The 12054-nt window shown below is 34.4% G+C and overlaps 2 protein-coding genes across 2 annotated transcripts; both read right to left on the bottom strand.

The window, feature by feature from the left end:
* Positions 1-1297: 1297 nt before the first annotated feature.
* On the bottom strand, positions 1298-3122 carry LOC140862972 (uncharacterized). The gene is made up of 8 exons (XM_073266020.1): positions 3024-3122; positions 2680-2934; positions 2312-2559; positions 2008-2211; positions 1811-1918; positions 1661-1730; positions 1470-1577; positions 1298-1354 (listed from the first exon to the last, which is right to left on the bottom strand). Exons 1-8 carry the CDS (start codon positions 3120-3122, stop codon positions 1298-1300), a joined length of 1149 nt encoding a protein of 382 aa, XP_073122121.1.
* Positions 3123-7036: 3914 nt separating this feature from the next.
* Positions 7037-8611, bottom strand: LOC140862964 (uncharacterized). The gene has a single exon (XM_073266008.1). The coding sequence runs from the start codon at positions 8609-8611 to the stop codon at positions 7037-7039; it is 1575 nt and encodes a 524-aa protein (XP_073122109.1).
* Between the last annotated feature and the right edge of the window lie 3443 nt (positions 8612-12054).

The raw sequence follows: 12054 nt of genomic DNA, 5'->3' as shown, positions 1-12054 counted from the left end.
CATTGACTATTTAAGACAATGGTTCTGCAACAGTGTAAATCCGTTGTCATTGACTATTTAAGACAACGGTTCTGCAATAGTGTAAATTCGTTGTCATTGACTATTTAAGACAACGGTTCTGCAACAGTGTAAATCCGTTGTTGGTTATGGCTTAGGACAACATATTTGCAATAGTTTATATACGTTGTCGTTTGTGGATTACAAGAACGGTTTTGCAACAGTGTATATCCGTTGTCGTTTGTGATTAAAACCGTTGCCTAATTAATCTTCATACGAACTATAAATATTAATAAAAAAATCAATATAAAATAAAATATTTACTACATTGAATCCATGAAAATATTCAAGTTCCAAAATAGTTACACACATCAAATTTGAAATATAATACTACGTAGTCGAAACTGAAAATAACCCATCTAATATAATATAAATGTAACAAAAGTAGTTCCAAAAGATGGTTATATCAAAACATAAATCATCATGTGTTTGTTCTTGATAACGATGTTCACGAGATGACTTCTATGTATTACCAAGGTGATCTGAAACACAGCTCAATCCTTGCATCAAAACCCCTTATGCATTACTCCCGAGTTACCTAAAAGAAAACACATTCTCAGTCCAAAATTATCAACAAAATCTTAGACCAATTTAAACATGGAATCCAATCTCAACTATCAAACTAATATATCCCTTGTCATGGAAAAAAATAAAAGAAAAAAACTCAGCAACTCCAAAAGGGAAGACAGTACAGATTTTATTCAACTCATTTTTGCATTTGTATTGAATTCATAAAATATAATAGGCACAGTTGACAAACCGTGGGCTCCTACCAACCCACAGGCCACAAGCTAAACCATGGATTTGGCATTTTCAAGTTACACTCCACAACATCCCAATAACTCAAACCACACACCATTTCAAGTTCCACTCCACATCCCAATAAGCTAGCCTCCCAACTTTAATTCATACTAGCATGGATCTGCCTTCTTGTTTGATATCATAAGCAAATTAACATTATTTTAGGTACATGTAAAATAAGCTATGCATATTTAATCTCTCCTATTCTACAACATATTTCATTTTAACTAAAAGTTGACTAAAGATCCTATGCAGCTAGTTAGGCCTTGTTCGTACCTTAGGGAATCCAAGCTCATAGAGCCCAAAAACGACAAGAGCCACCAAAGGAACAACAGAAATTGGATTATCACAGCAGAAAATAAAAACTCATTAAGAAAAAGTGAACAATAAGAAAATAAAACAATATTAATTAAACATACCTAGTCATAATTAATATAGTCTAGTACGCATTCCGCCCATTCGGATCGCACTTCATCAATTTCTTCATTAGAGTAAACTGTTTTCATGAACTGTGAACAAACTCAAATTATATTAGTAAAAAAAACAATAATGAAGAAGAAACATGATATAAACACACTTATTTGAGAAGATTGAGAATATGTCAAATATACTATTGAGGAAAGTGAATCCTTATCACTGGCAGCATTTCTTTCAACAATTTCTTTCATAAACCTCATCAAATAATACCCACAATTTTTTGCATCTGGTTGGCGAGGACCCTATATTATCAAAAAATTGTCAATGATTAATACATGTATAAATATTTGTCAATTTATCGCAGACAAACATATATAAGAAATACCTTTATCACTTCCCATGTAGGCTTTTTTTTCCCTTTCCTCTCCTTGTTCGAATTAAACAATCTCAAGCTCCTTCATATAGCAACAAGATTCGACATGAGTGTTCCATTGGCTAAATTAAATGCTTAATTAAGAAAAGAATATATACTCACATATCCACTACATATTTCCAGTCCTCATAGCGATTGTGATGACTAAGTGAATCCAACAAATAAACCACCTCCACATAAGGATCGATGACAGTGAGAATCCAATGACAACTATAGGCACAAAACAGATAGTCAATTAACACGTTTCGCAAAATTGTTGAAAAAAATCAATTATAAGTGAGATTGTATTTCTGATTTACCCAACATTGTATGGCACCAAAACTAATTGATTTCTTGCTGCACCACTTAGCCTATCTGCCAAAACACTTGCCCAGCTATTCAAGTGTTCAATTTTTTCATTTTTATCAAGTTTGGATACATATGGCATGACTGGGATGGTGTGTGGATTCATAAATCTAAATTTTTCGACCTTGTTATCTTTTTTCATCTTTTTGAAGAGAATCCTGCCATTTGAACAGAAAAATGTTACCAGATTAATGAATTTTATACAAAATATATGCTAAAAAATTCAAAGAAAAAAGTTAAATTTAATCGAAAACTTACCACATGTAAACAACTATACAATTGGCAGATATTGGCTCCAACAGATAAAAAGGTGTGATATCTTCAAGGTCCACAAGTAGTTCGTACTCATCGTCAAATAAATCATGATCAAGAAACATTGATATATGTTTTCCAGGTATTTCCAGCCCACGCTTAGCATAACAGTACAAAATATGCAATGATCTCGGCACATTGGATGGCAAAACAGGATTACTTTTTTTCTCAACAATTTTCTTTCTTTGAGGCTTCTGAAAATCGCACATGTAAATATGTTAGTGGTGAAAAAAGGATGGATACGCCCTGAAACTGAACATATTACAACTCTGAAAAAATCTTATATATTAACTAACCGGAACCAAAATTTTTACCTCATCTTTCATCACTACCAAGTGTGCAGGCCAAGCCACATGGGTTCCTATAGCATCACCAACAGTATCACATTCGTTTGGTATTGGAAATGGCAACAGTGCTGATTTCTCCACAGCCTCATCAACGGAGACGCGCATGCAATTCATGGATAATGGAGCACCATGAAGTAACTTGCCAGCCCCATTGACATCAACAATTGTACCATAGGCAACAACATTGGTCTTAGAAACGAATGTCAAAGCAACCGGCTTACCCTAGAAGACAATCAATCATGCTATAAATTGATGCAACTTATTCTTGCAATAATATCAAGTAATGTAACCACAATTAAACAAACATATACCTGAAGATACTCATCCTTGCTCAAAACTTTCATGTCATCATCAATCAAAGTTTCATAATTTGGGACACTCTTTTCTGTTTTGATCTTATCTACACTCATGGGAGGTAACCTCACTGAGCAACTTCCTTTTTCATCAACCTCAATGTCGCATGCACCTTTTCTGAACATTTCTTCAAGTTTTTGTATGCGTGCATCTTGCTCTGCCATGCGTGAGCATTTTGTTCTACTATGCGTGCATCTTGCTCTACCATGTGTGCTTCTTGTTCAGAAATTAGCATCTTTGCCTCTAGCAATTCCTTTTGATGACGAACGATTAATTGACCATCATCAAGAGGTCTATTCCATTTTCTACCAACATTAAAGTAGATTGTTGGAGTGATATGGCCTCCAACAGCCCTCACACGCCCAGCATGTTCTTCTGAATCGAGTGCATTTGTAAGGATATCTTTCTTTGCCCCTTCAAAGTGCAACTTCCCCTCTCGTTTTTTTTTGCACATAATCATCCTGTAATTACCAAACATACAAAATAATTACTAAATCAGTTTTAATAAATAACAAAGTATTGATTATCATGTATTGATTGCATACAATCTTTTCTACTGCCATTCTCAGATCATCCCCTTCAAATTCACCCTCCTTGTTGACCCGTCCTCTCTTCCAAATAAGAGCTCGATTTATCTCATCGTCATCACATAATTCAGATGCCTATAAACAAGGAGCAATCTTAGAATACAGATTTTGGAACATAAATTCCAGCACATAAATAAATGGACAATGCAGGAGACACTTCTTCAGCCGGTTGGACAGCTTTATTAATGTGATATTCATAACAAGAATGTACATAACACCTTCAATTAGGTTGAAATACAGAATGGGTGTTGAATTATTGGACAATAATATGTGCCTAAAATCATGCGCAACATGCCATCCATAAGGAAATCTGATTTCCAAATATCAAACTAGTAGTTTCAAAAATATATTAATGTGCAATATTAACCAGCAGCTTCAATATATTTACAATTTCATCAGCAAAACGTGCATATCCTTTACGGGAAAGTCGATGAGGGTATACGTTCTGCCTTCTTCTCTTCTTTTGCTCATCACTTTCTTTCTAGTTAATTGAACATTTCACATACGTATCAGATTTCAATAGAACTAATGATATTGTAATTGACTTATTTGTAAAAGACAAATTATGAATCTTACCATGAAGTCGTCAGTCATGCGGCTGATTACGAAAGAACTCCAGTCATCTCGTGTAATACCATAGCCAATCGGTGGATCTTTCAATTCATCTGGTTTATCCATCTTGCTGAAAATGAACTTTTGAGTGAGAAAAGCTTTATATTGACGCCATTTATTATTTTCTGAACTTAGACATCCCTTCTTCCAGCTTTGGTCAATATTGTACGTTAGCTGTAGAAAATTATTAAAAAAAATAGCACATTCAATATATCGTAACCATTTGAGAGCTAATTGAAATTGTGTAAGCATTATAACTTACATTCACCGATTCCCATATTAACTCTTTAACATAATTTGGAACATGCTTCCAGGTCTTGTAGCTTATCTTAATCTTCTCTCGAACGAGCACGCCGATATAACTTTGCATTTCACCCGCAAATTCTCCAATTGGTTGTCCAATCTTGTTGAACTTTACATCCTTCCTAATTCCATGCACCCTTTGCCTAACAAGCTTATCCAAACGTGTACGACCTCTACATGTACTTGTTGATTCGGTCTCTGTAGATTCAATTACTGTTTGACCCTCACAACTATTGTTAGTCGTAGAATATGCAGTACTATTTCCTTTAGCCTTATCAATCCTCCGTAATATATTGCTCTTCTCAACCGTTTCATCAACTTGATACCCTATAGGAAGCTTTCCACGAGCTGCCATAGTGTCATCAAAGAAATGAGGAGATTATTGAATGCCGAAACCTTGTCAAGATCCTCAATTACCCAATTCCTGCAAAAAAAAAAATAGAAAACTTGTTAGGCATGAATATTGGTGACGCTGCTGATAATCATTATGCACAGATGAAATTAGAAGACAATGGTGAATTGGGTTATTCAAATCTCTACGCATTTTATGTCCTAAGCAATTAACAATAAAATAAAGATTTATGAAGGGGACCATAGATACGCAATATTATAAAATTTCTATTTGGGACATTAAATATTAAACAAAAAGGCAGAGTAGTGTATATATATATATATATATATATATATATATATATATATATATATATATCAACATCTAAAGACAAAAACAACATTGGTAGTATAAACAAAATATTACATTTAATTATTTTCAACCCAAGTCCCATCACAATCTTCACGAATGCACGGTGGTTCATTCTCATCTGTTCCGTCATCATCCAATGATTTCATTGATACAAACCCTCTTGTAGAACACTGGTAGTGGATTGACTCATTTTCCAACTCATCACAATTCATGTATTCAATGTAATCCTTAGTAGGAGTGGAAAGTACAACATGCCATGTAGGATCTTGAGGATCTTCAATGTAAAATACCTGCTTTGCTTGACTGCCCAAGATAAAAGAGTCAGACTTGAATCCAATTCTGTTGAGGTTTACCAACGTGAAACCAAGATCATCAACTTTAATACCGTTATTATTCTCAACCCAATTGCATTTAAACATTGGAACTTGAAATTTGTGATAATCGAGTTCCCATATTTCTTGAATAACTCCATAAAAAATCATGTCTGACACAATTGGATTTTTGTCCTTCGCACTAGCAACTTGCATTGTCTTTGCGACTAAACTTACCCCAGAATTTTGAACTACTCGTGTATTATCACGCTCTTTTGTATGATAAGTAACTCCATTAATCAAATAACTAGAGTACTTTAACACTTGATTATTAGGTCCACGCGCTATCCACTTCAATCTTTCGGATATTTGACGGGTGGAATTGCCAACTGCACTCACACGATCACGTAACCAGTGAATAAAAGTCCGGTTATGCTCATCTTGTAACCACTTTTTGGACTTAGCTTTATGAGGAAACGTTTCCTTCAAAAATTCCATGTGTTTCCTAATGAAATGATTACTGATAAGTTATCCAATAGAATGTAAGTAAAGTGAAAAAAATATTAATAGTTATGAGAAATTACTCGATATAAGGATCGACGTCAACATCATTTTCCAATACATAACGATGTGCTTGATTCAACTCATCATGACAAGTGGAGTGCAATACTGAACCAGACAGAGGCTTAGTAAGTTGTATTTGCTGATGTCTTGATGGGATCCCAATTGTATGCACATTAGACATGTAATCGGAGCAAAATTCCACAGCCTCTTCAGCAATATAACATTTGGCTATACACCCTTCAGGACGATTGCGATTTCGCACATAGTCTTTCAAGGTCTTCATGAATCTTTCAAATGGGTACATCTGCCTATACCAAATCGGTCCACACAATTTGACCTCCCAAACAAGATGAACAGTTAAATGAATCATTATATCAAAAAAGGATGGGGGAAAATATTTTTCAAGCAAACACAATACTGTCACAATCTCTCTTTGTAGAGCATCCAACTCTGAGACATCTATCACATTATTACATAACACATTGAAGAAGCCACAAAACCGAGTGATAGCATCTCTAACATGTTTAGGCAAGACACCACGGATGGCGACTGGAAGCAATTGTTGCATCAAAGTGTGATAGTCGTGTGATTTAAGGCCAACAAGTTTCAAGTCTTTCATCGACACAAGATTTTTAACATTGGATGAATAACCTGTAGGGACCTTTGTTTCAGACAAAGAATTGCAAAGTTTTCTTTTCTCAGCCTTACTTAGAGTATAACATGCTGCTGGTAAAAAAGTTCTCTTATCCCCCATCTTTGGTGCCAAATCAGTCCTCAAATTCATCTCCACAAGATCTAGTCTTGCTGCTACCCCGTCCTTTGATTTTCCAGGAATGTCAAGTAACGTACCGACCAAACTTTCACAAACATTTTTTTCAATGTGCATCACATCAAGAACATGCCAAACATGTAGATGTTTCCAATATAGATTTCTTTTTCCAGCAAGATATTTTATCACCATGCTGCATCTGACACTTCCCACTCACTTTTCCCGGGCGATAATTAATTCTTTCAACTCTATCTAAAATTTCATGCCCAGTTAATGGTTTCGGTGCGGGGTTTAACTCTTGGTTCCCATTAAATGCTTTTTTCTGCCTTCGATAAGGATGACTTGGAGGAAGAAATCTTCTATGGCCTGTGTATGACATTTTTCTACTATGCTTCAACCTTGTAGAACATGTTTCTTCCCCACAAACAGGACATGCATGATATCCTTTCACAACACAACCTGACAAGTTCCCATATGCAGGAAAATCATTGATTGTCCATAGTAAGACATCTCTAAGTGAGAAACTTTCTTCTCGACATGCATCATATGCCTCAACACCTATATCCCATAATTTTTTTAAGTCATCAATCAAAGGTGCTAAGTAAACGTCAATATCATTTCCCGGCTGTTTAGGACCAGAAATCAACAAAGTGAGCATCATAAACTTTCTCTTCATACACAACCATGGAGGAAGATTGTAAGTTATCATCACAACTTGCCAACAACTATATGCAGAACTCATCAAACGATGAGGATTGATCCCATCTGCTGATAAGGCCAATCTAAGATTTCTAGGTTCAGCAGCAAAATCTGGCCACTTATGATCAACTACTTTCCAAGCGGGCGCATCGGCCGGATGACGCAAGTGTCCATCACAAATTCTTTTATCAGCATGCCAAGTTAACTCCTTGCATATCTCCTTGTTCCGAAACAATATTTGAAATCTTGGAATAGGTGGGAAGTACCAAAGGACCTTTGCAGGAACTCCTTCATTTATCGTAGAATTTTTACCCAACTTCCACCTTGACATCCTACAAATAGGGCAATTGGAAAAACCCTCGTACTCCTTCTGGTATAAGATACAATCATTCGGACAAGCATGAATTTTCACATAATTCATCCCTAATGCACACAAGCTTTTCTTTGCATCATACAAAGATGAAGGCAATTCATTGTCATCTGGAAGCATTTCTCCGAACAAACTAAGTAAGTCTGTGAAACTTTTATCACTCCAACTATATTTTGCCTTCAAGTTATACAATTTCACAAGTGCTGATAACTTTGTAAATTTAGTACATCCAAGAAACAAAGGTTTCTCGGCATCTTCAAGTAGCTTATGGAATTGGTTTGGATTTTCAGCATAACTATCATATGCTGCATGTACCATATCAAAAGGGTCCTCAGCAAAAGTTTTTTGTTCATCTCGCCCTACTTGATCACTGTAATTCATTGAGTTGTCGATCGTAGATATTTCCCCATGCCAAATCCATTTATGATATGTTAAATCTATACCATTACAACACAAATGTGCTCTTATAGTGTCAACATCTTTCAGCTTCAGATTACCACATCTTGAACATGGGCAAGCTATTTCATTCGGATCGGTAGCGTTTCGCATTGCAAACTTCAAGAAAGACTCTACCCCAACCTCATATTCATGTGATAACCTATTTTTTGACATCCACTCTTTGTCCATATTTTTAATAACTAATCAGTCAAAATCTACCTTCAAAAAATTGTACATTATACAACAAGATCAAAACACAAGCCTCAAGTAAAAAAATAATTAAAAAACAACCATAAACAATTTATTTAGCAGCTTTATCGTAGTGAACTCGACATAAACCAGCCGAACATAAATGCAAGTTTGGGACATATTTTTTGATACAAAGCAGTAGAAAATACTATTTCTAGAGATTAAAAAAATGATGCAATTTGCATATTTCTTAGCTTTGATAAAAAAATGCAAATCATAGATCTTCATACCAATTTTTTGTGCTTCATTTATAATTCCATTTCTTGACATTAAAAAATGATGCAAAGAACTCTAAAAGCATGGTCAGGTTAAAGAAGGTATAAATGATAAAAATCACCCAAAAAAAATGAATTTTACAAGTAAGCAACAAATTTGATGGTCATACTTCAAAAATCAGAAATAAGAAATGAAGAAAATTATTGTTTTTTTAATGTCCAGAAATGGTATCTTTCAAACTTTTTTCCCTTGCAAACTCTTTTTTCTTTTTCCTATTTTTTAATGTCAAGAAATGGTATTTTAAATGGTAACTTCACAAACTCTTGAAGTTAGACTTTGCAAGAGATTTTAATCTTAAAATTTTAAAAAAAACTAACAAAAATAGAAGGTTCAGAATGACTTCTGAACATAAATTGGAAAATTTCAAATAATCTATAAGTTTCCAAAATTTCATTCTTAACTCATTCAATCGTCGAATTGGGGTGAGGCGGTCAGATAACTGGAGGTGGGGGAAGAGTTGGCATGCCTACCATACGGAACATTGCATGATTTATATCATGGAATGTAACACCCTAATTAGTGATTTTAGAACACAACATTCATATATATGCATAGAAAGGATCCCAAAATTAATGGAGTGGACATTGTTGAGAAAACTAAAAGTTCACATGACATCTGATTCCTTTTTTTAACCTTTAGAATGGAATATGAAAAGTTTGAAATGTCTGCCTTTATCAGCTTCAGTCATTATTAAATTGAAGTAATGGAACAAATAAAACAATAGTTTCTTTCTCGATCTGAATCTATTTTCATCAAAATATTATTAAGACAAACCTGTGTGTCCTTGGAAGCTCCCAGCTAATTTCAGTCCCTGGAATAATATGAAAGTAAAATATTCAAAGATACACGAGGGAGCAATTGATGATGTGCTAGCCAAGAGGCAAAAAATACGAAAAGTGAGAGCCTTGAATATGAAACTTATACATTGACCAGAAGTAAATGTAGGAAATCATTGGTTACCCTTTATCCCTAAACAGTGTACAAATCAATAGCCAAATACAGCGTCGAAATTAGCTGTGGTTTTTTTTTTTTTTACAATTTTACTATAAAGAATAAAGAAGCAGAAAAGCTATCAAAGAACAAGAAAGTACTCAAAACCCACCACAAGTCTGAAAAAACAACGCAACAAGAAACAAAAGGCCAAATGCATAAAGTGAGCTGTTTTGATTCACTTGCATGAAGAAGAATAAAGGAAAAGAACAGTGGGATTTCATTTCATCCAAGAATTCAAAAATCCAAGAAAACTGAAGGATTCAGAGCCTCATACCCCATCAAGAATCATCATCTCTGAAATAAAGAACAGTGGGATTTCATTTCATCCAAGAATTCAAAAATCCAAGAAAACTGAAGGATTCAGAGCCTCATACCCCATCAAGAATCATCATCTCTGAAATACTATTTAAAGGACTTCCTTTTAACACAAAAGTGAGTCATTAACCAAGGGTTTTCATTTCAGGCACTTAAAACACAAAGGGTTTGTGGACTTTAAAGGACATATATATTATGAACAAGCCCTGAAGCAATCTATCAAAAGCAAGATAGGGACTGTTACATAGCAGGAAAAATGGGCCTCTCTGTAACAGAGATGTAGGGGGGAAAAATATGGGGATGAATAAAGCACTGGACCCATATATTGTATAATTCACATTAGCACTTAACAAGAAAATAAAGGGGGGAGTGCAAATTGCAATAATGAAGGGTGAAATGAGGCCGAGTGGCAGGGCGTGGGAGAGGTAGAAGATGACACTGTCTCTGTCTTTATTAAAATCCAAAATACCTTATTTATTAAAATAGAATCCAAAATAACTTATAATTATAAAATCCAAAACACCTTACTTATTTATTAAAATAGATATATAAAAGGTAAGGAATTACTGTTCGTACTGTTAATTAATGGGTTTTAGATCCAGTACCCTTCAATCTTTTAACTTTTTAGGTCTAAATTTGTGGGTTTGTGAGATTAATTAGCACATAAAATCTCAACTTTTTTTTTTTCAGATTTAATCTAATTTCTTGGTCATCATATATGTAAATATTATTTGATCTTGGAGCTAGCAGATACATATTAATTTACTTAGGGTTTATTTGTTTGTATATGTATTAGTAAATGGCATTGAATTTAGTCAAAAGAGTCTACTACCCTACTATGGGTAGAGTAGTAGATTAAAGAAAAAGATCAATGTCATGATCAAAATCAAGTACTTTATGAGTCACTAGAAAGGAAGTACCACTTGACGTATCATCACACAAAAAACTGTATTTCTACCAAAAATGAAGATAAAAAAAATTGCAGAAAAATACTTGAACAAAGTGGGGTACCAACCTTTTTTAATGTTAGGCAAACTTCTGAAAAATCTCCGGGAGCAATCAGTTTTGTGGATGCAAGTTTGGTCAATTCAGTAACAGCCTCTTTTCTCTCAGACCATTTAACAGCTTTCTGAAAAATAAATAGCAACCATTACACTTAAATAACAAACATTAAAAACAGAAACAACAACAAGATATGTCGTTCAATAACCAATGATTTAAGAGAGGCTCACTTACCACTCCTTCCCAGAATCCAGAATTATCCAAAGGTGTCAGAATTTCAATTTTGATCAACAAGTTTCGCAGGGCCAGCTCATTTATTTAAGGGCATTGGGTTGCCAAATTATTTTCTTCCGAGAGCATTTAATTTTGGAATTGGTGATAGGTTTTGGCATTGTCTGGAATCTTCCCAACTCACCAGCACTAAATTCATCCAATCCAATTATATATATATATATATATATATACATGATGGATGATCATCAATATTATACTTTAATTTTAACTGCATGCAGGAAAGTGATATTGAGGAGGAATCAGTTGAAAGTGAAGAATATTTGCATGGTCTTGTGGAATCTCCACTGATTCAGGAGAAGCTATATTCTAGAGAGAAATGCTTGGCTCCTCTGAAATTTGTCCAATCACCGAATATTTTATCTAACACTTTTTCTTAGCTTTTATAAGTTCCTTCTTTGCAAGGGTTAATTAAGGTTAACTGCATGTATGTTATATCAATCGAAAATCATATCTTCAAATTGGAATAGATCTATTAACCATGAAGGTATTAAAACCACATATCA

This window comes from Henckelia pumila, chromosome 1 (genome assembly GCF_033568475.1).
Source record: "Henckelia pumila isolate YLH828 chromosome 1, ASM3356847v2, whole genome shotgun sequence".
In the NCBI taxonomy this organism is placed as follows: Eukaryota; Viridiplantae; Streptophyta; class Magnoliopsida; order Lamiales; family Gesneriaceae; genus Henckelia; species Henckelia pumila.
Note: the sequence above shows the minus strand (reverse complement) of the source record. Positions and strands in the feature narration are given on the sequence as shown.